The 27,926-nt window shown below is 45.6% G+C and overlaps 1 protein-coding gene across 2 annotated transcripts in view; it reads right to left on the bottom strand.

Annotated features, from left to right (window-relative positions):
* The window catches only part of RPTOR (regulatory associated protein of MTOR complex 1), a gene marked incomplete at its 5' end in the record, with an annotated part of 112,971 nt that overhangs the window by 53,878 nt on the left and 31,167 nt on the right, over window positions 1-27,926 (bottom strand). For both annotated transcript variants that reach the window (XM_080629283.1, XM_080629282.1), the window contains 7 exons: window positions 2,265-2,366; window positions 3,863-3,938; window positions 11,609-11,753; window positions 12,683-12,783; window positions 20,097-20,156; window positions 24,246-24,421; window positions 25,778-25,924. In XM_080629283.1, coding sequence (XP_080485409.1) covers window positions 2,265-2,366; window positions 3,863-3,938; window positions 11,609-11,753; window positions 12,683-12,783; window positions 20,097-20,156; window positions 24,246-24,421; window positions 25,778-25,924 — 807 coding nt within the window. The remainder of the gene's footprint in view (window positions 1-2,264; window positions 2,367-3,862; window positions 3,939-11,608; window positions 11,754-12,682; window positions 12,784-20,096; window positions 20,157-24,245; window positions 24,422-25,777; window positions 25,925-27,926) is intronic.

The following is a 27,926-nucleotide window of genomic DNA, read 5'->3' on the forward strand; positions in this document are numbered from 1 at the left end:
TAACAGGGGCAGCTGGCTGAGATTAAAGCAGTGCTAGAAACCAGGGCACAGGAAGCTGAAAGGACAGAGAGGAGCATGTTGGACACTGGGTGCTTATGCAGGCAACGGGAGGCACAGGGGTAACAGTGCTGCTGATCCTGACCTTCAGAAACAAGGAAATCCACAAATTCCGTCAGAGCTGGGGAAAACCAGATGTAATTGAAAAGGATTGCCGGGTGACAACGCAAAGCCACATCGCAACAGCGCCAGCATCCCACAGAACCCAGAACCAAATCGTTTCCTATTTGGAGAGTTCTGTTTTGTTATTTTCAAAACCCCAAAAGCCACCAGCCTCTCCCAGGCTTCTGTATTCCCACTTTCCCAACTGATCTGCACAATAACTCAAAGCCAAAACTGACACAAGTTCTAGAGACTTGGGTGAGGATGTGGGGAGTCTGTGCATGACTTACGAACCTTTACTAAAATGACAGACTGGACAAAGCACTGCCTCATGTCCCGCCCTGACATTTTATACCTCTGCTCCTAAACAGAGGATAGGGAACCTAATAACATCCACACACACAAGTTAGAGATTAGCCAGGACACAAGAGGGTAGTTTAGAAATAAAAGTCCATGTTTCAGCAGGCATCTCCAAGCAAACACAGGATGGAAGAAGCAGACTGCAGCAGTGCTGTCCCCATGGCTGTCTGTGGGACAAATGCTGCTCTCAGCCACGTGCACTGGAGATGTTGTGGCAGGAGGTACCTCCATGAGGATGGAGCATCTGCCGCTCAGGCTGTGCCTACACCAGCTTCTCTTTGCTGACTCCTCTCTTCTCCACACCAGGACAGCACCCGAGTGCAGCCTGTCCCATGCACAGCAAGAATTCGACATGGAAAGCAACTTCCAGAAGTCAATTAAACGGTCATTTACAAAGGACCATTTCCCTGTCTGTGACAAATCCAAGCTTTGCATGGCTGGCAGCAGGGCTCTGGCACTCAAATACTGTCTTTTCCCAGGGGCATATCCAAATGGAAAACAGAATCAGCCTTTGTTAGACTACAGCAGCATGGTCTAAGCGCATTCCCAAGGGATCAAAGCAAAAAGACACCCCAAAGGGGTCTGAGATGCCCTTCCTTCCCTCTCCTGATCAGTTGGTCTCCAATTCAAAGTACCTCAGACCTGTTACCAAGCAATCCTATTCCACTATACAATTAATATTCTGTAATTATAAGAAGAATTACATTGTCCTGGCTCATTTTGCTCCAGGACAAGAAGCAGGTTCCTTTGCCAGCTGACCTCTCAGTTCCACTGCAAGGTTAAGCTCCCTCCAGAGCCCTCGAGAGTCAGATAGTTCACTGGAAAGCAGCAAAGTTGGTGCTAGAGCAGAAGCCTGCCTTCTCCCATTGCAGCGACAGAGATAAACCCTACATCTCTTTATCCGGCTGATCTCTCAAGGCTCGGGAGGCTCAGGGAAATTAAGATTTGGTTTTACACAGATTGATGGTGCTGTCAGTCACAAAACAAGCTGGTAGCTAAAAGAGGGCAGGCGAGCCTTCACACGTTTAGTGAAAGGAATCACATATCCTTGTACAAGAGACTGGAACCACGTTCCTTCAAACAGAAGGACCTTAAATTTTGCTGCCTGGCAGAGAAGAGACCTCTTCTGCCGTGACAAGGGTTTATATTTCTGTCAATACAAACTCCTAGGGAGGAGAGGGCAAGAGCAGATGACAACTGTAATATGTGCCTTGCCATAAAATATTTGAAATGAGGGGTTTTGTTTCTAGTAGATTTACTTCTCCTTTATACTTATGAACTTTGTCTAGTCTGAGCAAATGCCTACTAGAACTCTACATTCCTTCCAGGCATGGTCTTCAGAGACTCATTCCTGTGTTCTTGCAGCAAAATTTCAGCATCCCATTAAAGGGAACACTTTCCAGGCTGTACCAGAGATAAAGGAGCCATTTCCAAATTATTTACAGTGCAGTAGCTTCCACTTTCTGAAAACAGAGAGAAGATAAAAGTCTCTGCCTGATGGAGCTGGCATACCAGAGGAGATACTACAGGAGAACACAACAAAGACGGGCTACTCTGTGAAAAAGTCTTGCTACTTCAGAAAAAGGAGGAGGCAGCAGAGCCCAATACTGATAAAGAGTGAAGGTATGGGGGAAGAAAAACACTTTGCCTTCATCTGCACAGGTCTAACAAACACCCAGTCAGCTGTAGCTCATCCTGCAGGAGCCCACGTGGTTTCCGTGCCCGCTGGCACCCCGGGCTCTCACCTGCAGGACAATGGGGAGCTGCTCCGGGGGGTTGCGGTTCTCCACGCCCATGGTCAGCCAGACCTGGAATGCCGTCAGCTGCTCCGCAAAGAAGGGGCTGTGCTGTTGGAGCAAGGACAGGAATGCGGACTTGAGTTAAAACCAAAATGAAACACAGTGAAGCAAACAGTCTCAGCACTTACAGACTCACACAGTTTATGGTTTCCAAAACCTATTTCTTTTAGTTGACACACATTTCATAGAACCCCGGGGTGGTTTGGGTTGGAAGGGACCTTAAAGCTCATCCAGTTTCAACCCCCTGCCATGGGCAGGGACACCTTCCACTAGAGCAGCTTGCTCCAAGCCCCTGTGTCCAACTTGGCCTTAAGCACTGCCATGGATGGGTTACCTGGTGAGACCTGACATCCTGCAGCACATTTAAGTCCTGTGAACCTGCTCAACACACAGAGCATCTCCTGTCTCCCAGCACCAGCAGTGAACAGCCATCACCTGACATTACTCCCCAGAACACTCCACTGCACAGTGCATACTCAGATGGTCCCTGGGCACACCAGCATCCCTGCCAGTGCAGCAGTGCCTGAGGAAATGCTCCTTTTGCCATCCATCACCCCAAGTATCTGGTGCAAGCTGGGTATGAGAAATACTGACCAAAGCACACAGCAGCTGCCAGCTAGAAATCCCCAGGGAACAGAAACCGAGTGGGAGGAGGCAGGGAGGAGGGAGAATGAACCAACCCAAACCCGCCAGAGGCCAGTGGCTCCCCAGGCACCCCCGGGTGAGGCCCTCCTCCACCAGGTTATGGGATTTATCGGATTTTCCAGGTCTGACTAGGCAGGAACACCTAGAGGATACGCAGGAGTCAGACACACGCGGTTTATGATGTGCTGCTGAAACAAAACAGCCCTGAGGAGATTGCTGATCGCTTTATGCAGGGCCAGGCTGGACTCTCAACCCGCAGCGTGGCTGGTGAATGGATGGCAGCAGGTAAAGGTAATGCTGTGACTCACCCGGCCTTCTGACACCCTGGACACCGAGAGGGGCTTCTGCCAGCCTGGATATGAACCAGGCTGACTAAGCCCACAGCGTCCCTTTCCCTGCCTTGCGCTGAGCAATTCCTCCCAGGATTACTGCTGGCCAGCAGCAGCTCAACTCTGACTTACAACAACACATCTTGATGGGCATAAATCAAGAGGTTCGAGGGCAAGATGTTGATTAGAACACAAGAAATCCATCAGAGATGTGTCTGCTCCATCATTTGTCACAGTGCAGAGCTGAGCCTTTTCCACTCCCTCCCAAACCAACAGCCAAACTTCCTATCCCCATAGGTGTCTCAGAGATGTTCAACAGGTTAATACTTGTCCCCTCTCTGCAGAGCAGGCACCTACATGGTGTTAATCACACTGGATTTTAAATGGAAGCATAAGGAATAGCTCAGAAGAGGGCTCGAGCCCAGCCAGCTCGCAAAGTTCAAGCTGTGACAGCATGTTGATAGCTCTACCCACTGCAACTTCTAGCCAAAACATGTAAGAAATCACATCTGTCATTGAAAACCTGCTTTAAACTGGACACACAGGATGTCAAGGCATCACCCAACTTACCCTAAAGGCAGTTCCTTCCTCTATAATTGTAGGTAATTGGGAAAGGCAAATATCAACTGCAAGGTCCCAAGCTTGCCTAGAGGAAAAGGTGAGAGAAGGAAGAGAAGTCATCACAGGTTAGTCCTAAGTAATATCAAGGTAAACTTAAATCCTGATCATACAAGTATGTGGACAAAGCAATGTTGTCTGAGAACTGCTCAATATTCCCTTCTTCTAAAGACAAGTATAATATATGAGAACTATTCAGATCAACAGCTAGAAGGTCGGTCCAGCATAAGGCTGATGAACAAAACGTGGGCAAAGAGATCCCTGGCTGAAGTTCACAGACCCTTCTCCTCTCTGTGTTGAAGAGAGAAGCAAGAGTGAACTGAAGTCCTATTATACACCTGTCCTCATGCAAAAATAGATGAGCTCAACCCTGGATTAGCTCCAACCCACAACCCCTAAGCACACTCCTCTGTACGCACCCAAACCCTGGCTCGCTCTGTATTCCAGTCACAGCAGAGCAGCTTAGGTAGATGCATTCCTCCTGATGGGCCCCCTCCAGCCCACAATTCATGGATGCACCTACACCAGTACCTTAATTCCCCCTTTTCACATCCTCCACACAGCCGCCGTGTCACTGCACACAGCACTGAGACAAGTGACTCTCTCTCCAGTAATCTAATTCCGAGCTGGGTTTTGCATGGCAGCCTTGTTAGAGATCAGCTCTCCATGAGTCACCCCAGGATGCGCTAAGCTAGGAGAGGAAATACTGAAAGATTTCTGTTTTCACACTTATCCCCTATACCATTTAGTGGCTGAAGTATTGTAACTGGCAATATTTTAGTGCTACAGTTGTCACAGCACTTAAATTACACACAGCGGCCAAGGAACCTGACTCAGTGCAAACAAAATGTGCTACAGTCTGCTTCAACAGGCTCTCAAACTCAAAAACCAAACTCAAATCCATGTGTTTAGTCTCCAACATTCCTAAAACACCTCTAAAAAGTGAAACCGCTACTTTTTACCCAGAAACAATTAGCCCATCTCTATCCATTGATGTTCCACACTTATTTTAACATATGAATTAGTGCACTCTGAAGGGCTGAGTTACACCACCATCCGCTGGGTTTCTGACACAGAAGGAACTAATTCACTCCTCAGCCACATTTGCTCTTCCATGGCTCATGGCCATCATGTGGTAACATCAATACACTGAACAATGTTTCTTCTCCCAGGAACATTTGCAGACATGAGGCCATAGGTGATAATCAATACAGTGTGCTTTAGTTACGTGCTCTAATAAGTTCCTAAATCACACTGTTTGGAGTCAAACAAAGCCCTCCATTCAAACAACCATCACATGAAATCCATCCAATTAGTCTAACTGGAGGCTGTTCTCAACCAAAAACCATCACCCCAATTAGATGGAAGAATAAACTCAAAGACTCTTGTATTTTTCCTCTGGATTCAGGAGATGCAGCTTGGTTCAGTTGCCCCAGACCTTGTCCCTCTGTTTCTCACCTTCCACTTGACAATATGCTGCCAATATAATTAAGAGGTAATCAAGAGATAATCGAAGCGTGACAAGAAATACTCCCCACATGCTCAATAAAGACCCACACTGGAGAGAAACTGTTTACACAGAGCTGATGAAACAGAGGGTTATTCCTGGTTGTGGCAGAGGCAAAGTCAATTAGTGCAAATACAAAGATCGTTTTCTTCAGGTAAAGAAGGAGCATTTCTGACTTACAGGTTTCTTGGAGGAATGGGCACCAGCACCTACAGAAATTCTCTCAAACACTAAAACCCATGAATACCTTGTGCCTTTGAGAGATGTTTTACTAGAGAGGAGAAAACCGGTTCAGAGATCAGGGACAACCAGTTTGATTGTGGCTATCTATAGAAGGGTTCTGCACAGGTCATTATACTGCAGAGGCACAGTGCTAAGATGCCTAGCTCCTCACTGTAGGTACGAAGTGCTAACGCCGCTATAAAAACATCCAAAGCAGCCCTGCAAGGCCAAATCTCAAAGGTTTTCAGTGTTATCAGAAAGAAGAAACTAAAATTTAGAAAGATATTTTAGTAGATTAAAACAAAATCTTGTTATGCTTCCAAAACCAGCCAATGCAGCCACATGAGTGTTACCCAACCTTTCCAAAGAGCAACCACCAACATGAAGATGATCTTAAGGTCCTTTAAAACCCTAACTATTCTATGATTCTATGATTCTAAGTCTTAACATTACTGCTTATTCAATCTAGTGTTGCTGAGTAACACCAGCTGTGAAAGAGACTAAAAGTGATTCTCCAGCCTTTCAAGCCAGCCCAGCACATGGCTTGTGAGGCTTTAAGTTGCCCATGAGCTGCCCTACAGGTAACTCCCTGTGTTGGTGATGACATTACACAGCATTACAACAATTAAAAGATTCAAAACAAGCCCCAGATGAATGGTAAAGGACTAATGCCATGGAATACGTGAGGGAAACAGAAGGGGAAAACCACTTGTTACAGTCATGGTGAAAATAATGGCTGGTGGTGGGGAGGAGGAGCAGTGATTGACTGTTTCAATATGCCGAGGGGAGCCAGAAAGGTGGGTAAACCATAGACATGCTCACTGAACTAATATTCCACTTCAGCACACAAACAAGAGATAAATTATGGAGCAGCAGTGAACAAGGATGGGCGGTGTCGCACCCTCACAGTGATTTATGAAAGCCAACCCAAGAGATCACTCCTGCTCTCCCTTCCCTGCAGAGACTGCTGCTTGCAAAGCGCTGTGGAAGATTTGTTTTCACTACATCAGGTACAAAAAGAGCTTGGCAATACCCCCACATTGTTCTTTCCCCTCTTTACTGTGCCCATCCAACAAGCCTGGGCCCTCACCACAACAAGATAACACTATCCACGGGGCAATGACCTGCTGAAATACTGCAGTGCTCCAACCGCACCACGTTATGCTACTAAAGAATGGGGGGTGGGGTGTGTGTGTGTGTTATACTATGTTATCTTAATTGCTCTGTAGGTACAACAAATGGATCAAGCACATGCATAAGAGAGAACGTCTCCCCTTTGCACCCCCTGTTAAGTCAGAAGCTATCACACGCTTAAGGTAAGGTTACTCAATGCACAAGATGCAAGCGATCACCCTGCACAAGGATATTGCACTTCAGATTCCATGAAAATTTAACATGAAAAGGCATTTTCCATAATTCTACAATAAAAATTAAACAGGGAAAGAGCTGCCCTGAAATCCATCATTAACTCCTCCCACGACAGAAATACTCATCTAATTTGTCTCTATACTCTCATTTCAATTTCTCTTACCCTTCAGCACAAAGTCCCTATTCATGCACCCCCAGACTCCATCTATCCCCACTCAGCCCAATCCCAGCTTCATTACAGCAGGACTGCTGAAACTGTTAATAATTTAACGTGAGCTCATCCAGTGCCTTTATTGCTTGCCAGAGGTGCTGCAAAGTTTGGACTTTTCAAGCAAGGAACAGACAGCCGAGAGTTCCAGCTCTGCTCAGTGACTGCTTGATGGGGCAAACCCAGGAATCAGCTGCTAAGGGAAGCCCACAAGGACACTCTAACTGCGGAAATGAAGCACAGCTGGAGAGCTGAGCATTAGTCTTCCTTCAGCCACATGTATGGTGGGACCTGCAGATCATGAAAGCACCTTTTCTGACACTTGTTTCTGGGCTGAGTCAGCGCCTGATGCTTTGAATCCTCCTATCACGTGTTTTTATAACGTATTCCTATTAACATTCTCTCTTCTTCTGGGAACAGTTTGGATCATACTGCACCACACAGGAGATTGGTGAAAATGAGTATTTCTTACTGGGACAGTCATGCTGAGGAGCCACCAAAGAGAAGCTGAAGCTCCCCGTGGTCCTGGGGCTCAGGCGCCAGGGTACCTGCGCGGCTGGAATGGTGTTTCTGGAACCATTACAGGCTTCAGACTGTACCAAACATGTGGGACAAGATTCTTCATGTTTGTTTTTCCTGCAAGTACAGCTCAGCCACGGCCCCTGCTCAATTGGATGTCAGACTTCAGCTGATTCTCCTGCTCCTCAGTGACACTGGGAACCCCCAAGGCCCCCTCCAGGGGTCCGGCTGGAAGCTGCTCAGACACAGGTGTCTGGGAACAACAGTTATTGCTGTCAGTACTCAGTACAACTCTGAAACCCTCCTTTCTTCTACCAATGCATTCCCCTGCTCTAGATACAACTTAAAGCACATGCTTTGCTATTTTTGTCCCCTTGTCTCCATTAAGCTATCCATAGTCTGTTAATGGGTCTTGGAGATGTTAAGACGAACACACAGACACACGGAAAAATCTGGTTGAACCAGCAGTCTAATCTGAATTAAGTTCATCCTTCAAATGCCAAGCAGTTCCAAATACCCTTTTGAACAATCCCTCCTTGCTGCCATACAGAGTCTCTCCCTGTAGCTCAGAGACTCCTTTCTCTGAGCCAGTCGAGCAGCCCTGCATCCATCCTGCCACACTCCCCCAGCTCCTCTCCCACCTTTAATTGTGTTGCTACATTATGGTTTCGTTTTCAGCCAGAATTCCAAGCTTATTTTATTTGCAGTGTGTTATGAGTTACTTCCAACCTGAATCTCATGATCACTGTACACGCTAGTGCAATATTTCTATAATGGACAAATCAAAGCTCTTTCAAAGCATAATTAAGGTACTTTGTTTTAATATATGACCTGTGTTAGGAGGTACTTCCAAATGCATTATTAGGTCTTTTCAAAGGCTGTGAATATAACTTGCTGGCAACAGCAGTAACATATAAACCATAATCCATCACAACAGAGATGAAGATGCTGACAGAGCATCAGGCCTCCTATTCTTACTGCACAATAGAGGGAACAACTCTGGAAGTTGAACAGTACAGCCAGCCAATCAATATATATTAATATTAATACCTGTATTATAGTAGTGCCTGCAGCAGCCAAGAACCTACAGTGCGAGGCACGAGGCAAGCACAACCCACAGCCTGTGCCCGGGAGGGTTCATGCCTGAGCAGGGGAACCAGAGAAAGCCAATACAATAAGAAACGCACAACCGGAATATGTCAGAGCCCAACAAAGAGGGCAAGGCCACTGAGATGAGCTCTCCTGACTCCTAAACACAGTTCTCTTGGTGTAATGAAAAGACTGGCAGCTTGTGGGTCAAATTTTCCCTTAAAAGAAAGGTTTTCACTTTTCCTCAACTCCTGGGGTAAAGCCGATGATGCACAGGGAGGTGACAGTGGTCTCCCAAGTGAGCTGACAGAACAACCATTTAATAGGTCAAAATCATTGAAAGTTGTTTCCAAAGGACTAAACCAACGGAACTCCTACCCCCCGCAGCCCCCATGCTCCTGTACCACCAGGCCAGATCCCTGGATCATGAGACGTTTGAGCTTGACTCCGGGGAAACACCCAGTTCTAGTCACTATCCCAGCTGTGAATGTGCGGAACAGCTTGTGTCCAACAGCACAACAGACATAACAGAGTCATCCCACAGTGCCTTTGTGAATGGAGGAGAACAGCCCAGATGAGCACCCAGAGGATAATGGAAGACAAGAGGATATATGCACATATGTACTGGGGAAGCTATAACTACACACCACCACTTTGACTGTGAGCAGTAAGCTAAAATCCAAGTGAGCATCGCTGACAACACAGCAGCCAGGACTCACTCCCCAAAACACTGTCTGACATGCTGGGAATGTTAAAAATTAGGGCAGAGCCTCAAATAAAGCAGCAATCAGCAAACCCTTGCTGCACCATCCACCATGTAATGATGCGGATGCAGATTCAACGCGATCATCAAGTCACATTGGAAGTCTCCCTCCCTTCCAACGCTCCTTTGGCCAGCTCTCCTGCCCTCCAGTCACATCACTGAGGTTATCTATACACTAAAGTGGGTTTGGAGGCTGCAGATCAGGGATCCATTAGAAAATTCTTGAATGAAAGGTGACAGATAAGTGACTATTTTTAGAAAACATTTAAGCAAGCCCTAAATTAGTTTCTAAATCCGTCCCTGCTGAAAGTTCACTCTAATGAACTGAGCCACCCCTGACAAAAGTGGAATTTTCCCTTTGTCACATTTGCTTCAAACTGCACATTTTTTGGAGGACACTGAATAAAATGTGTCAAGGGATTCTCTGCTCACTGGCTGCCTGCTCTGTGTCTGGAACTCACAAGGAAAAGAGCCTTGTGGGCGATTTCTCATAGAGAATTTCTTCTTCTGGTAAATCCTAAAAAGTAGTGATGATGCTGTTAACCTGTGCTATGGTCTGAGGAGCTTTACAGACGTATTTACAGCACCATTCTGCAGCAGGAGAAATACAGTACAAGGAATGGACATCTAGAATCCATCACACTACCATGCAGCTCTATAAGATACAGAACGAGATCCAGGGATTTCTCCTTTCATTCCCGTGGTTCAGCATGTGAACAAGACGACCAACTTCACATCAAGCCCCACTCTCATAGGAAACCAAAACACAGGCTTTTAATACGCTGGCCATAAGAATGAATTATACTCCCATGAGGAACTGGAAATAGAGGCTTTTAATATGCTGGCAATGAGCTATAAATAAATCAAGAGATTTACTGGTTTAATTTCAACATTTCTGCAGTCGTGTTTCACCTTTCTGCACCATGGTTCTGCTGCTTGAGATGAGCCACATCCAGCAGCAGCATCACCTCAGAGCCACCATCTGACCTCTGGAGGGTTTTCTGCTCCTCACTGACGAACAGCCCAGTCCCTCATGTCACACAAGGTGAAGAACATAATTCGCTGGGTACAAGCTCACAGCACACTTAGTGAGGCTGCCCAGCTCCAACTACTCCATTCAAAGCCTCCCTGTTGCCTCCACGCTCTTCAATAATTAAAGCAGCTTCACAATTGTCAGCAAACGCCTCCGCAGCGACAGCTTCCACCTGCAACTGCTGGGGGGGCTCTGCCGTTAGCTCAGGGAAACCATGCCATGATTGCTGCTACCAGCCTGCACTGGTCACCATCACGCCATGCGTTCATTTTCCTCCACAATTTTATGGAGGAAACGCATCAGAAAGGCAGATTAAGCCCACTCAGCTACCTTTACCTGTTGCTTTATTAGCCTTTTAGCATGCTACGCAGCTATCATCATCTCCTACAGGAACTAAGCTTGACTGTACCAACTTCTACTTAGCCAAATCTTGTACTGTTCTATTCTTAATCATAGTGAATAAATAAAAGCAAACATTTTTGGTATTACTGTTATTTTGATTATTATTGTTCATAGGACATTGGTTTGACAGTCAAAACCCCCTTTAAGAGCTTTTCGATAATGGTGCTACCTCCATTCCCATTAATCATCCTAAAAGCACCACTAAAAGTTGATGAACTCTGCAGCAAAGAATTTCTTCTACTTCAGCATCCCAAGTTAAGCATTTTTCCCTCAAGTCCTCAGCTCCCCCCACCCTTCCCAATCTGTGATCAGCTTTACTTTGGGAAAAGAAAGGTAGCAGATGCTCAACTTTTCTATTTGGAGGAAAAGACTGGAGTGACCTGATGCTGCTGTATCACAGAACTGCATTATAATTATGTATGCACAGAGATGGCTATAATGCTGCCACAGGCTGTTTCAGTTTTGATCCTGGCTAAACCAGCAAAGCACTGTGCAGATTTCAGCAGTAACAATCTTTTATGAGTACAGAGCCCGAAATCTCCTCAAGGCACCAGCACGTGCCTCTGCAGCCACTGGCTGTCACTTACCACATGGCGTGCATGTAGGTGGGAGGCAGGCGGGGGCTGCTCACCGGGGTGCAGTTGTAGGATCTCATAATCCTTTCTGCCAAGAGAAAGTTCCGAAACAAACTGGCCACAAGCAGGTCCTGCCTGAAGAGCTTCTGGAAAAGGTCTGCCAAGAGAGCACGGGAGTTACTTGGGGTGCATCTCCATAGCTTCAGTGCCCCAGGTAACATGCAAAAACCGGTTAAAACATAAAACCAAGTTAACACCTTATTCCAGTTAGAAGGACTCTACACCAGCTCTGCAGTGACACGATATAACAACTGTTAAAAGGAAATCCTGCCTCGGAGTTCCCTTAAAGCAACACGGCGACTCTCCATTTTGCATTAAAGGAATCAGATACTTTTTTATATCAGGTTCTTTCTTGCCTTTTTTTAGATAGATTTCCCCTGTTGGTGTTTCAGCCTGAGTTTTCGGAAGTTACTGAGGGAGAAAAGGACTTCCGTGTACTATTTAATCAAGAATCACACACCTGTAAACTGGCAGTTGGCTGTGCTTGCAAGAAGCCAAAATGAATCCTAAAAGATAGCAAATGTGCTCTCTTCCATAGAGGCAAAGATGAATTTAGGTAGTGCTGAGCATCAGGAAGAGTGTAGCTGGAAGACTGTTCACACATTTGGCCACCCATGCTCCAGAGTTACCAATTCAAAGCACAACAGGGATAGAGAAATGGGGTGAAGTTACTGATGGGGAACCCAGGCTGCCTTACCAGCAAAGAGGAAAGAACCCTTTATTTGTGATACTAACAAAGAAAATAGATTGCTCTGTACAAGTACAGCAAGAACGAGAATCATTCAAGCTTAAAGCAATCATGTTAGCCCTAGAAAAAGCCCTTCTGGTTTCTAATGATCAGGTTGCTGAAACGCTTCTGGTTCAAAAGTTTAACTAGCCTTGAGATCCAGTCTGAGCTGTGCTCTCCATAGCAGGCTTTCATTTTCTCCTCCTGTCAGTGCCTCATTTATCTCACTCTTCACCCTTGTACTGTGAATAAGCGATGCCCACTCCTGAGCAGACTCTGTTCGCCTGTCCAAGCCTTACCTCTAGGCAAGACGTTCCAGGCGATGGTGTCTGTGATAGCGGTGAAGATCCAGTTCAGCTCTCCCAGGGGGGTTCTCCTGTCATTCAGTCTGCCCGGGATCCTACAATGGGGAAAAATTCCATTTCCTATTAAACCCGCATGTTTTGCAACACGCACCCATGCACACCTCTGAGGCTCAATCAAGGCTCACCAAATAGTTCCAGACCTTAATTCTTCACAAAGAATTCATATTGCTGACAGACTTCCCTTATCCAAAGTCTATTACATTTGAATTTGCTTGGGAGATGAACTGCCAGATAAAGGATGAAAAAGCAGGAATCATTTACAGGTAACTGAGCTAAAGGAAAACGTCTGGGAAGATATCACAGGGATGATGTGGAGATCTGATATGCAATGGAAATGCCTTTTTTCTTCTGAAGTACCACCCAGCTTCATTTTATCCCTTACTCAGTTCTTGCTGCAACATTTAATGATAAAGACTACAAACCACTTGCTCACCACCTGTAACATCCCTGTGTAAGAACTCCTGAGGGATCAGATTCCAGGAAAAAACAATTATTGCTCGTTAAACATTTATTATTCCAAGCACCAACACATTAGAAAGCAGGGCCTGAGCAAAGCCCATTCAGCAATGGTGGACAGCACTGTCCCACGAGGAATCTTGCTGTTCCCAGGATCTTGCTTTTGTAGACTGAAATAAGTCATCCAGGAGCTGAACAAAGATCTCATTCTGCGTCTGCTCACCAGTGAGGTCCAAAGACACTACAGGATCAACATGTAACCTGACTTGTGTGACTGCAGAGACCGAAAGTCAGGCTGCCTTGACCCAAAATCAATGCACACAACACTGTTTAAAGGAGGAAAAGCTGTAAGCTGGTCTACAGCATCTCTCAGCTTCTGCCTCCAGCCTGACCAGCTTTCCTCATGGCACTTTCTAATGCTTATTTGCTGCTCCTAAAAACACAAACAAGAAGAAAAAAACCCACCCACGACGAACAGACTCATCCTGGGCTCTCTCATTAACACACAGACACTCACATAGCAAACACAACTTGGCGCTCTCAAGCAGAGCCTCTTCCCCTTGAGAAGGTACCAGAGAGGATGAGGAAACTTCAGAAACATGCACCCAACCCAGTAAGACATCCTATGATTTAATCCCAACACACCCCAGCTTCCCTTCTGGAGCAAGTTTCAAATATTAGAAATATCAAGACAAACTACATGAAGCACTTTCTCTATGGCAACTTACTCTCCTGCTCTGTACAGCAGCACCAGCTCCACACAGGTTCAGATGAAGCACATTCCCTTGTATATAGTTTCTAAACCAGCCCGAAATTAACATCTTATAAAGAATTCCTGTCTGTCTCGGTATCAGAGGAAGAACCTACATCTCTGAGCCAGCATTTGTTAACCGAGCCCAGAGCAAGCGGAGGGAACCCAAGGCCGCTGCTCTTGTGAGGATTTCACATCAATATTTGCATTGCAGAACACCTTCTGCAGCATTTCCAAGTCAGAACATTATGAAGCAGACACTGAAAAGATCTTTGCCAAGATTCCCAGCAAGCCAAACGCTGAACCTAAACCATTTGATGGCCACTTCCAAGGCAGTTTTCAGCCAGGAAAGCTGTACCATGGCATGATGTTACAGCAACCAACCACAGCGTGGGCCAGAGTCAGAAGAGAGACAAAAAACAATGCACTGTGTGTTTCTTCACGCACTTAAACACATCTATTTGAAATAATCAGTTATGCTCTTCATCTACCCCCCTCTTAAAGAAGCAGAGGTCACTTGACTTGTTATTTCTGTATGGTTCCACTACACAAATGCACTTACTGTCATTTTTCAGGTACAATACTTTGGATGAGTACATTTCCCTATCCAACCTCCTCTTTCTTCTTTTCCTTTCTGTCTGGGCACGCATCCACAGAACCAGAACGCCACAAAGCTCCAGAAAGTCTTTTTCCCCCTGAGGAACACTGCTGTCGTCCTCGTATCGCTTCTCCTGATGTCTTTCACATTAAGCTCTGACAATCAGCAAGAGTCTTTGACAGTGAGGACAAAGCAGACCTCATCTGTAAAAACTATTTCTGAGGGAGGGGAAGAAAAGGGAAAAAGGGCAGCACGTCCCAGCTGCTCACTGCAACTGAACATCTCCAGACTCTCAATTGCTTCCTCCATCAACTTCCCGACAGATGCCTTCACTGAGACCTAAATCACGGCAGTCTATTGTGCAAAGTGAGGACGACAAAATGTCAGGGTCACGGAGGAGCTCGTGCGAGGTGCAGCCATCAACCACCTTGTCAAAAATTCAGCAGAATCCCATGAATCATTTTCACTACAGGGGAAGCACTTGCCCCAGAGGATGCCAGGTTCTCCCTTCACTGGGCTCCATCGGTATCTCTTCTTTTGGAATGCAATACATACAAACAGTGGGATATGCAGCATCATACTTAGATTTCAGAACACAAGCTGCTTTGGTACTGATGTATCAAATACCTGCCCACATTCACAATGATTTTAAACAGAAAATAACACAAGAACATTTCCTTTTCATTCCTCCAGAGGAAAAGGGACACCACAGCAATCAGTACCATGAGCAGCGACATAATAGAATGCTGTGGACACCTCTGGAACTGGCAAGAGCTGCTTAGACAGGATCAACACGGTTCATGTGCTCAGAGACAACATGTTCTCATCACTAAAGGAGAGCAATGAGGCAGGTGGCAAGCCACTGGGCTCCCCAAACCTTGGGAACTACTCGAGAAGGCTGAAGAACCTCAAAGGTTTTGTCTATTTGTTTGAGAGTTCTGCAGAGCTCTGTACACCAGTGCTCAGTCTCTCATCTCTCCATACGAAGACATGAACGAAGTGTTGCCATGAAAACCACCCTTTCGAGTGCTATCTTCACAATGGATTTACAATAGGCTTTGCCTACACTAAAGGCTGATACCCTGTAACAATGGTGAGAAAATGAAACACTCCATTTCAATAAACCCCAGTTTATTACAGAGGAGGAACGTTCCAGAACAACATCAATAGCAAAGTTTTGCCACAGCTCAAGTACTAATGAGGGAAGTATTGCCAACAGGCAGTGTGGCACAGCACCCTGTTAGGCCAGGGCTAAACTCACTCAGTACAACACATCCTGAAACATGCTCTAACGCCGTCAACTGAATTTTCTAGAAGAAAATAAAGGGGCTGGAAGGTGCCTGCCCTCGCTCAAAAGGCAAACTCAAAATGAGACTTTTCCCACTAGAAATGAAATAATAACTATAAACCCCCAGGCTGCAGTGCTGCTCCATGTGAAATGGTCGAGCAGGTATCTGCAGGGACATCTCACCTTGTGCCACTTGTAACGACAGAGAGACCAGGGTCCTGTCGACGACAGAACCATTGCTCTGCCTTCAGCTGCCTTTATGCACTTGCTCAAGAGGCAGCAGGATTTGTCCCTGCCCAGTCCTGCTGAAACAACAGAGCTCTTTTCTAGTAGCCAAACGCTTCTCCCCATCTACTTTGAATCCTGATGATTTCTACCAGGCCTCAGCCCCAGCAGCTCTGGCAGCATCTCCTCTCACCAGGCAGCAGGGTGTTCCAGGGCATTATCAGTAGTATTTTAGAACGCAGTATTGATTCTTGTTGGAAATACCATTTCAGTTTAGCAGCTGGCCTCGTCTGCTTACACAGCAACACCCATTTTGTTTGTTCAGACCCAAGCACAGCCAGGAAGGTTATTCCATACTTGGGCAGCTTTTGTCCTTCTGACCTTTTCAAACAAACCACCATTTCCAGTGACTTTCCACACAACAAACTCTCTTCCCAGACTGATGTGAGGAATCCAAATAGTCAGCAGAAAGCTGCTGGTGGTATGAAGCTCTGATGGCCCCAGGCAATGCTAAGGGACCCCACCAGCCACAGCGGGCAGGACACCAGCCAGGCAGAGGAAATGGCACTGGAAGGGACTGGAGCAGCCGATAGTGCCTACTGGGATCACTGGGGAAAGAATCCTGATAATACTTAGCTGCTCTCCTTCACCTGCCCTGCCATTTCCCATCCTGAAGGCAAGTCCTGAGAGCACATGCCAAAGGTGTTTGTTAGAGCACAGCATAAGTTCTACATTTCCCCCAATTACTTTTGCCATGTAATATCGTGGGATTTTATTTTCCTACTTTATCTTTCAAGTGGCTCCTACTGAACCATTACTCATCAATAACCAACAACATTAAAACATTCATAATTTCCAGTCTGTGACATTTGACAATACTTAAAGTGGAAACAAAAATTCATTTTAGTCTCTGATTTGTTGTTTCTCATGATTTTCAGCAATGGGCTTTGTGCTGATGAGTGACAGCAGAGATGGGCTCTGCTCTCAGAGCAGCAGCAGCTCAGGCTGCAGCCAGACGCAGCTCTCCCACGCTGCTCCTGCCTACGTGACGCAGAGCTGACAGTCAGAAAAGGTCCTTTGTCACCAACCCCTGACAGCAGGGCTGAGGCTCCTTCCTGCTCATGAACGTGAGCTGTGCTACCCTATTCATGTGCTCGTTTGAGAAGATGGGTTTCTAAGTGGCCTCCCCAGAAGCACCAACAGCCCCCAGCTCACTGCGAGTTTGTTCAGAGAATTCCCTCCTTCTGCAACAGGGACCCAGATCAAAAAAATCCCAGGAAGCAACATCCCACCCTTGCTCCCTGGAGAATGTGACTTCAGGAAGGAGCCTAATGCAGCGACATGGATCAAAGCATCATTCTTGTACATCCTTGGCTCTCAGCACCCAGCTTTGTATTCCCACCCTACACCAAGTTAAATGATTCCTTAGGGTTTTTCCCCAAATGTTTAAAAAGCAGATCACAGCCCCAGTTCATCCCACTCAACAGCCACACAAGTTGTGCCAACAGACAGTGGGACACTGGTGATCCAACAGGATGGACCAACCAAGGCAGCAGAAACACCCGACATCAATGCTGCCACCAAAGGGCTTTAGGAAGTGGCAGCCCAAGGTTCCCAAATTCCCAGTACTTCACCCACATCATTTTCCTGTCTGGCTTCTGCAAAGATCCTTCTTTTTAAACTAGGGATTATTTTGGCTTCATCTCCAAAGCTGTGTGATCTAACTGCCCATCAGGATACACCCCCGGCCCAGTCATCAGGCCCTGGGTTAGCCCAGACAATCAGAAATCTGAGCTCCTCACAGGAGGTGCAGCCTCATTCAGTCCCCAGGTCTGCAGCTTGATTGTCAGATAAACTCCTTCCCCAGTTTTAAAGACAACTAAATTATAAATGACAGTGTACACACAGCCAATGCAGGAGGTATCCAGCCCTATCTTGAGACTGTAATAAACCCCACGTGTTTCCTATAACTGGTACAGATTGAAATAATGATGATATCCCCAGGAACCTACTTCTGGCACACTTTCCATGAAAACAGCCCTTAAAGAATGCACACTTCCTGTAATATTGACCTATAAGAACCAAGAATACTGAAAAAAACTTCTTTTGCCTGTAAACCATTATTTAAAGACTCATTAACACTCAGCAGCACATCCGAGTGTTCCAAGAAGAGGACTCTTAAGCTACCTGGCTCAGACCTTCCCTGACCATTGCAGTATGTTCCTTGATTAGGTACACTCCTGTAGCAATGCTAATTGCAATTAACATAACATTGTCATTGTTCTGGAACACATTTATCCAGTGGCCTGTGGTGACCCCAGCCCACGCTGGTGATGCCCCATCACACCCCAAATCCCACCCTGAGCACACAGCAGAGCAAGGTGAAGCCCTGCGGAGGTTTTACATTTCCCTCCTGCTCCTCCTCTCCTGAGATCCAAAAGGAAAACAAAGCCCACCACATTTTACAATGGCTGTCAGAGAAAACAACATCCAGTGGTGGACCCTCTCCTAGGCTGCCACGTCTCTGAAATGGCTCTGATGCTGTCTCTGACAGATGGGATCCTGTCTCTATTATTCTACTTGTAAATTGAAAAATTATTCTTATTTGGCAAGATTAGTGCCTCTGAAATACAGCTGTACGAGAATCATTCCTCAGCTTCCCCAGCTGAGATGAGGTGGGATAATCAAGTTTTCACACACAAAATGAGCATGATTAAATAGCTCAAGACTACTGATGAGCCCAACTCTTCTAAAATACATGTTGTGGAAGAGTGAGTAGCACCGAGAAGCATTTTTAACCCCGCTTGAATGTAAAACACACAGGTTAACATGGAGTGATTTACTGAAGCAAAATCTGAACAAGAAACGTTCACAGAGGCAATCTTAGCCTCATGGCTTCTGCTGTAACAGGTAATTGCGACTGGCAGCAGGAGCAATGAAGGATTCCTGCACCTTGCCGCACCAGGCAGCGCCTTATTAAAGCACCAGGAAGTATGATAATGTATTTCTATTAAGAATTCACGCTTATTATGCAGATTCCTGTTCTTCTGACCCCTTCCGGGATGGCCTTCAATTCTTCAGTCTCCATCTCACACAAAGGATGCTACCTGGACTCCGGACATCCGTGTGGCGCAAGAGTTCTAATTAATCAACAACTGCATTTCTAAGTCAACATTTCTCAGAAATCGAATGAATGATCTTTAATGAATCACTCCCAGGCAGTTTGTGTGTGTGTGTATCAGTGTTCCAAGCACAGGGCATTCAAAAGCAATCTGCAGGGAGCACAGAGCTACTGCAGCTCATGGCTGCAAGCATCTGCTGCTGGTCTTTAAGAATATGCTTCCCATGGAAAAAGATAGAACAACAAGAAAATCTTAAAACCCAAGCATACAGTGGACAATTACTATTATTACTAGCTCAAAGTCTCCTTTGTTTGTATAAACTGAATCTGATGAACAGTAGTCCTGGTTAATCAGTTTGCCTCAGCTGCCTGACAACCAATAATTACGCTCAAATATCGCCTGGATAAAAAGATTAGAACATGTTTCAGTGGCGTTACGTCTGAAACATAACAGCACCATCAGATAAAGAACATGGGGCCGGCACAGGGATGACGTGCCAAACCATTTTTGGTTGTGTGTTTTCCTGTTTATGAGCTGGTTTCGGTGTCGTGAGGTGTTGTACAGCTCACAGGGCTGCGAGCATGGCTTCGCTGGGCAAAGCCCACACCAAAACCAGTGCTGAGCTCCAGAACATGGCCATGACCTGTGTCTGTGGTTGCCATCTCTCTGCAGCACAAGCAGCAAAAGCTGCAGGACCAAGAGCTCCTGGAGCCGAGCAAAGCCCCGCTCGCTTTGACTGCCACAGCTTATTTCAGCACACAGGAAGGCAAGAAATGACAAACACCATAGGTGCAGACCTGAAAAGCTTTCCAAAGAAATTTCCTCGCAGACAAACAAGAGAAATGCAAGAAATAACATGGAAATGAAGAGCAACAGGGGATAAAGAATAATCGTAAAATTTGGCTTACTTCTCTATTAAATCCAGTGTGACTCCTGGCACCAGCCTGACACTCTTCTGCATACAGAACCTGTGGGGAAGAGAATAAAATAAAACACACTAATTGACTATTTAATGACAGGGTTCTGCAGAAAGAATATGGAAGGAGGTTTCCTTATTACAGTGCTTCTGCTTTTAAAACAGTGTTTGGGTAACAAACTTTGCTACAGCATAATAAGAATGAAGCAAAGCCCTCAGTGTTTGTCACACTCATGATTATGCGGCGATTTCCATCGTCAGGTGTCAAAACTGGGGTATTGTAACTGTCACAGTGACAAGTTTTCCAGCACAGAGCAGGGGAAAAGGGCTCACAGTCATCCCGCACGGTCCCTCGGGAGGAGCAAGACGACACAAGAGCCAAGGAGGTTTATGCCTCTGGAATAATGATCAGCGTTGGCTGGGCTTCCCTGAAGAGATCTGGCGCTGCAGGCAGGGGAGGGAGCGCGGGAGGGAGCGACAGGGATGCGGCAAGTCCAAACGCCTCCGTTGTTCAATTCGAAAAGTGCTGACTCCATTTCCTCAGCACTCCACAAGCACTCCTTCAGGAAGGCTGGCCCTGGAAATGCAGGGCCCTGTTGGCACTACGCTCCCTGTGCCTAGAAAATCCCCAAAGTGCCTGAAGCCAAGCAGGTGTGGGAAGACAAGACGCTGCCAGCCGCTTCCCAGCGTGTCTCACTCCTCCAGCACTCTAGGATGTGCACTGTGGCCCAGGGGACAGACCTGGGAAACAACAGACCTGGGAAGGAAAACCAGCAAATTCATCTCAGAGGTTTCACTGCGTTCCCAGCCCGTTTTCCCTGTACTTTGGAAATCCACTCTCCCAGGAACAGAAGCTCCATAGGCAACGTGGAGCAGGAGTGCCCAGCTGCCCAGGAGACCGCCCTCCTGCAGCAGGCGCCCAGCGGGAGCCCTTGAGGTCTCAAGTGATGGTTGGTGTCATCAGCACAAACATCAGGTGAACTATGTTAGAGCTGCACATGAACACACCAGTAAATGCCAGGCTGAAAGAAGAAAATCAGAAATATACATAACAGCCCCACTGGTTCTGCTCAGGTATCACAGGAGGGTTCCAAAACTCAATTTAGTTTCTCTAAACAAATTTGGGACCGAGGATTGGCTCAGGTAACCCTCAAAAACCTCAAGCAGAAATAAATGGGTTAAACCCCCTCCACTTTGAACACTTGTTTTAACTGATCCAACGGAACATGAGTTGTCACAGCTTAAGTTTTTGTTTCCATGCACTTACAAGGTTGCTGCATCACCATCCTGGTGTACAAACTGCACATCTGAGCCTGAGCAGCTCCCAAACCTTTTGCTTCTTTGTGGTTTGGGGGTTTCCAGCACTCTTCAGGAGCCCTATTATTGCTCTTTAATGAGTGGGACATCATGGTTCAAAGCCATGGGGTCCTTCAGACAATTCAGACAAGCACAGCCTTCTCCCTGATGTGTTAAATCCTGAACATACAATTGCAGCTGGTTTATCTCTTAAGGGATTGAAGATAACACCAGCATATGATGCACCACTGATCCTAGCATCCAATACAGTTGCTTTTTGCTTTAGACAGCACGAGAGACATGGATCTGCCTGAACGAGGGCACCAAACACACTCTAATTTCTGCCTCTTGCTGCAACAGCTGCATTTATGTCCCGATTAGTGCATGTCAGTCAAGATTAACAACGCAGAGAGCTTATCTCTAAGCTTGGCTCACAGCTATACGCAGTTACAACATATATTTGGAATATGTCAGCTCACAACAGCCACTACACATGAAGATAATCAGCACCAGAATTCATACCCTGGGTTCCCGGAACCATCAGCCCACACTGAAGTCTCATGGACCACATTCAGAAGGTCATGACTGACCTGGGTTTCTCTCACCAGCACTGGCCTTTCTTCCCCTGAAATCAGACTGAAGCTGCAGCCTCTTCTGATGAGTGATTTTTGTCCATCAGTTGTTTACTTACAGCAGAGAGCACAAAATGGGATGTACAGAAATTTATTCATCAAACTTTTATTTGCCCATAAATTCAGTGTATGAAACCTCATTAGTCTGTCTGTCCGGAATGGTAAAACCAGTGCATTTCCAAAGCAATTCTGCAGGGCTCGGATCAGCCCTAGCAAAAGGGTGAGACTGAAGCAATGAGGAGTTTTAATGACCCAGATTTCCATCTCTATTTTCAGTTAATTGTCTGCTTTAGGACACCAACACAATTTGCATCAAGCAGCTGGAATGCAGGAGGCTGTGCAGGGATTCTGTTAACAGCAGTAACAGTGCTCCGCAGGCAAGCACTTCTTATGGATAAAACCACAACTGTAATAATGCCAATCAACAGGGACTATGAAAGGAGCATAATTTTCATCACAGAACAGAGAAGGGTGTTTTTGTGTGCAGTAAGCAACAGACACATATTGGATTTGACTTCCTACTACATCATTGGATTTCATGTAGTAGGGAATGCTGTACTATCCAGGAGTTCACGTGGTGTCTACCAGCACCAGCCCCTCGCACAGCTGAGGTGAGTTTTACATCCTTCCCTAGCTGCATTTCTACAACGCATTTCCTGTCAGACACTAACAAGACCCAGCTCTGAGTATCTCATGCTTACGCCACATGTAGCTCTGCAGGAGAACCTGCCCTGAACACCCCCTCAGCTACGTTCCCATGGAGATGAGTAACAGAAAATTCCTGAGCAGATCATACCATCAAAACAAACCCCAACCTTCCTCAGTGTGCATGTAAGAAAATAACAGCGTGAAATCCCCCACAACACCCAAACCCAAGCCCCTCTCACACAGCCGCAGCATTTTCACTTCAAATATGGCCCAACTGGCAAAACCTGGCTCTGGTAACCACAAAGAAAAAACAACACAACGCTTTGTTTTTACAACAGAAGAAGGAGAAAGGAAAAGGATTTTAAAGCCATGAGAGAAGCACCCACCTGCCTAATGTACTTCGAGGCTTGCCATTCCTCAGCTGAAACTCCAGGCTACTCTCCCATTACTTCAGACTCCTGATCCATGAAACCTGGGTCAGAAAAACCCTTTCCTCCCCAGCTCTCTCAAACCTTCCCCTGAAACTATTCCTAATGTCACTGAGGCTCTTAGCCCAGCTCTTCCACATCATCCAAAGCTTCTGCCTGTGTTGACAAGCTGTGACTCTCTTCTGTTAGAAAACACCCTGCGAGCTCATGAAATCAAAACTGGGATTAAGGAATGAAACAAATCTTGTGCTGCCCCTCACATGAGCAGAAGGGATCAGTCAGAGGCACCGAGTATCTGAACCAGAACCTGCTCAAATTAACTCGCTTCATTGACTGTTTATTTAAGTCAGAAAGGGTGTAAGAACTGCAAATTATTCTGAGTGTCTCCAAAAGACAGCTAATAGCTCCTGAAGCTGCAGTGACGTCGCTGCTTACCACTGCTGCCATGGCTATAGGCTTCCCCCTGCTTTAACCCTGCCCACTGAATGCCCTCAAGTTTTTCATTCTCGATGACACAAAACCTTGAGAGGATGGAGTGAAATGTGCTGGTTAGGAATGAGTCAGTGAGGTACCAGATTCCTCACACCAGCTCCTAAGCCAGCACCATGATTACTCATGATCCTCTCCATTGTTGGGTAAAAATACTGCTCCTGGAAAGCTCTTGTAGCAGCCTTTGAGAACTTTCTGCCTAATTAACTTGCTCTGTCATTCCAGAGCATCTTTTCTTTGGTTTATCGCTCAATTTCTTCCACTAGCATTATTTAGTGCTACTGTATTATTTACAGCAACTGCAATATTTGGAATATGATTTGTACAAAGGACAATTTACCCAAAGTTATATTGCACTATGAACTATTTCTGCTTTCTGAAGAAGTAGATACTTAATTCCCAGAACAGTAAATCCCTTAATCTAAGCAAACCTAGATATTGAGCTGCAAACTAAAACGTAATAAGTAGAAGATCACAATATTTGCACCTTTCTAGTTCTGATTAATAAAATGCTGTCCCAAATGCATAGTTCAAATCCTGTAATTCAATATGGCAGAGAACCTTTAGGTTGGATTAACAAAGCTATCATTTCAACAGACAAGCTACCCAAATTACACACTTGCCATCGATACTGAGGCAGATACTCACCATCTCAGAGCGATTTTGATGGGTGTAGTAAGGCATGACGTGAACAGGTCGGCCGGCAGGTCCGGGATCATGGGGAGCAGCTCGTTGGCCTCACAGGCTGCCAGCTGGATGCAGTTCTTCATCGAGGGAGGCAAAGGCATTTGGGCAAGTGGATGGTTGGGGTTAATTGCAGCCACCTGAAGAGATCAAGGAGATCACCCATGTGGTGAATCAGGAAGGTGAGGTGCTAGGCCATTTTGAAAATAACCAATTCAAAGGTTGGTGGATCTCTGGATCCCAAGTTGTTTATGACTGCAGAAGCACCAACCATCATCTTAAATCACACAGAATTAACAGTATTTAAAGCGCATTGACCACACACCAAACCCAGCAGCGTGTAATAGCCTGAACTGTGATCACCGCTTCAGAGTCTTCAGTTCACATTTGCCACCTTGGAATCAAGCACTGTGGAAGCAAGTTAAGTAAAACTCATCCTTCTCGTGGCCCATAACCATTCACCACAGACGGCAGAATAGCTTCAAACGGAAAAATGCAATTCATTTGGCTGAACTAGGCAGGAGTCCCTGCCATGAAGCATAAAGACAACTCTTATTGGTAGCCAGAAGAATCCTGAATGCCCCATGTTCCTCCCCATACAGCGTTCTACTTCACTAGAGCAAAAAGGTCAAGCTGGAGAAGGGAAGAGAGAAAATTACCCTGTGTAAGCACAGAGGCTACCTTCCAACAAAAACAGAAAAGGAAACGTGCACTGCCTCCTGCAATGCAGCCATTAAAGTACCAGCAGATACAAACCTCAGTGCTTTAGTAGAAGGGTTCAAGGTCCTTACCCATGCTCCTCTGGATGGAAAAATGTGTTCATTTCTGCACTAGGCTCTGAATCTTACATGGAAAAATAACTCTAAAGTAAGGTCTGTGCATCTCAACATCCAGAACTGTTCTAACAAGACTTCACTTTCCAAGACTCGATTAGTTCATCTTTGAGCATAATCCCCTGTTTAAACTGTAAGGAGTGTCAGTGATTTATGTCAATAAATGTATTAGTAATTACATTTGCAATGTAAAACAACTTTCCGTTAGAAACACATTCAACTGGAGCACTCTGTGAGACTGAACCGTCAGTGACAACCCCTCCGTGCATCAGGTTGATTTCATTTTGTGTCACATTTTCACCTTCACTTCAACAGCACAAAGCTCCAACAGCACCCAAATACATACCCACATACAAGACTCGGGCAACTAAAATAAATATGTCTAGTTCACCTCAGCATTTATCTCAGCAGAAAAGACCATTAGCGCATGAAGTGAGTCTATTAACATTACCATTTAATTAGTGCTTGTATTAAAAATCATTCCATGTTCAATAGAATAGCAAACTGAACCAGAGAGACTGGAGTAGCAGAATTATTTGCAAATTAATTTGCTTTCCACCACAGTTTTAAACACATTTTTCAGCTGTACATGGCAAAGCAAGCTGAAACTTAGCCCTGCAGCACGAACAGGAGTGAAACCCTTGCAGGAGGCTGTGATCTCACCTCCAGCTCCTGCTCCCTCTGTAGTGCAAATTGCTTGAATGACTTGACAATAAGGCCAGCGTTGGAGCAGTCATAGACGAAAATGGAAGGGCTGCCCATCCAGGTCTGCAGGTCATAGATGGAGAGGGGAATGTACTGCGTGTAGTTCTAGGAAAAGAAAAACCACACTCGAGTTATAGAGAGACAGAAACAACAGAACTTTCACTGGTGAGATACTGAAATACAAGCAAAAATTCCAATTCTGGATCACAAAATAAACCCTACATTGAACACTGGGCATATTAATCAACACAAATACCAATCAACAGCTACTCCTAATGAGGACTATGAACCCAACTCCAACAAAAGCTACAAACAGATTTCCTGCGGTATTGTTGGAAAAGCTGAACTTCAAAACTCTCAAGCTCAGCACTTTGATAATTAAGACTATGGAACCTATCAGCAGCTCCCCCATCTCAGCCTAATGAGATGCTTCATAATGTTATTACAGTCTTTAACTTCTGTGCAACTTTCCAAATTAGCCAATAAAATGAAACCCAACAAAGGCTCCTCCACCAACGTGAAGTGCCACCTGCTCTACTGCTGTAAATAGGGAGTATTTTGTTCCTCGTCTTCCATCTAACACCCCCAAATCACTGGGTGCAAAAGCTTCTTAAAATACAAGGGGGATCACAAATAAGAATTTAGAATTAGCAGGGCCAGACTCAAAGCACCAGAACTGCAAAGAGGCACCACCAGACCCAGTGTGGCTGCTGCAGATCCTTCCACTCACGGGCAGAGGACAACCTGCCTGGGCTCCTGCAGCACTGAGCTGGCCAAACCTACAGCAAAAGCTGTGATGTTCCTATTAACATCCACGGAGTGATGGATGGGAACAGAACTCCCATTTCCATGCAAGAGGCTTAAAATAGCTGTAATAAAACTGGTAAACTTTAGCAAAAATCAAATTCTCAAGGACGCATATCAGTGTATATAAAGACAGAAGTGCTCGTAAACCATATGTTAGAGAACGGGGGGAAACTGTAAGCCATTTCAAAACCCAGTTCTGCCCATATATAAAAGTTTTGGTTGTTTCATTAAAATTAATAGGAAAAATTGTTTATAAAAGCCAAAGTTCCAGGTGTCAGGAGCTCTGTGAATTATCGCAGGACAGAAGGATACATGAGCAACTCACCCATGGCCCAGACCTTTTTAAGGAACATCACAGGGGTTAAGCACATTCCAATCGTTGTAAGTTACATATAAAACCCCTGCTCTGACATACACAACCAGGGAGATTTTATGGGTGTGCATTGTTTTAACTTCATATTTACAGCGCATATGGCTACAGTTAAGGTTGGATTATAGCTCTGATTAATAGGGTGGTATTTCCAACCAGAAGGATTTTATGTTCCAACGTTACTGTGGGGGTCACAAATAACATGAAATTTGCTAATGATATGTAAATGAGACAGTTTGAAGGAAAAAGGAATGTTAAATAACAGCTTTCCAGCACGGCGGCTCAGGCTGATCGCTTGCTGCTTGTTCACCTCCCCTCTGCCACGCTGGGCTGCGAGCAGGAGGGAGCGTGTTCGTGTGGTTTGTTCTCAGGTTTGACTCTGGGGTTTAGCAAGTTCCTGCTCTGTTCACAAAGTCCCTCCATGGCTGCTTGAAGGAATGACACAGCAAACAGCTAACCTGGAAGCTGATTTTCAACCAACTGCTTAATGAACAACTCAAAAATATATTGAAAGCAAGTAACATAATTCAGATTTTGGAGAGAAGCTCCCCAGAACTTCAGTGATGTCTGAACACTGCTTTGATTTTTACCTTTTTGAAACTACATTGGGACTTTCCTCAGAGAACAGCAGCCAGCAAAGCTAGAAAAAAATGCACTGCTCCTTATTCATATAAGAGCACTCCCAGACACTATACGAGAAGCATGTTATGGCATGTTATTCACCCGTTTACAGGGACTGTCTCAACTGTCAAGACGTGACATAGCCAGGAAAGGAACATTTTCAACATAATCATTCCTTCCAAAGCATGGTGCAGTTCCTCTGCCCATTTCCTATCGGAGATGAAACACTGCTTGAAGAGAATTCTCTAAAGAGATTTCTCCCCAGAAGGGTTCTGTGTTCAGATTCTGTCCTGGCTCTTCTGAACTCCG

Source organism: Psittacula echo, assembly GCF_963264785.1.
Source record: "Psittacula echo genome assembly, chromosome: 14".
Classification (NCBI taxonomy): Eukaryota; Metazoa; Chordata; class Aves; order Psittaciformes; family Psittacidae; genus Psittacula; species Psittacula echo.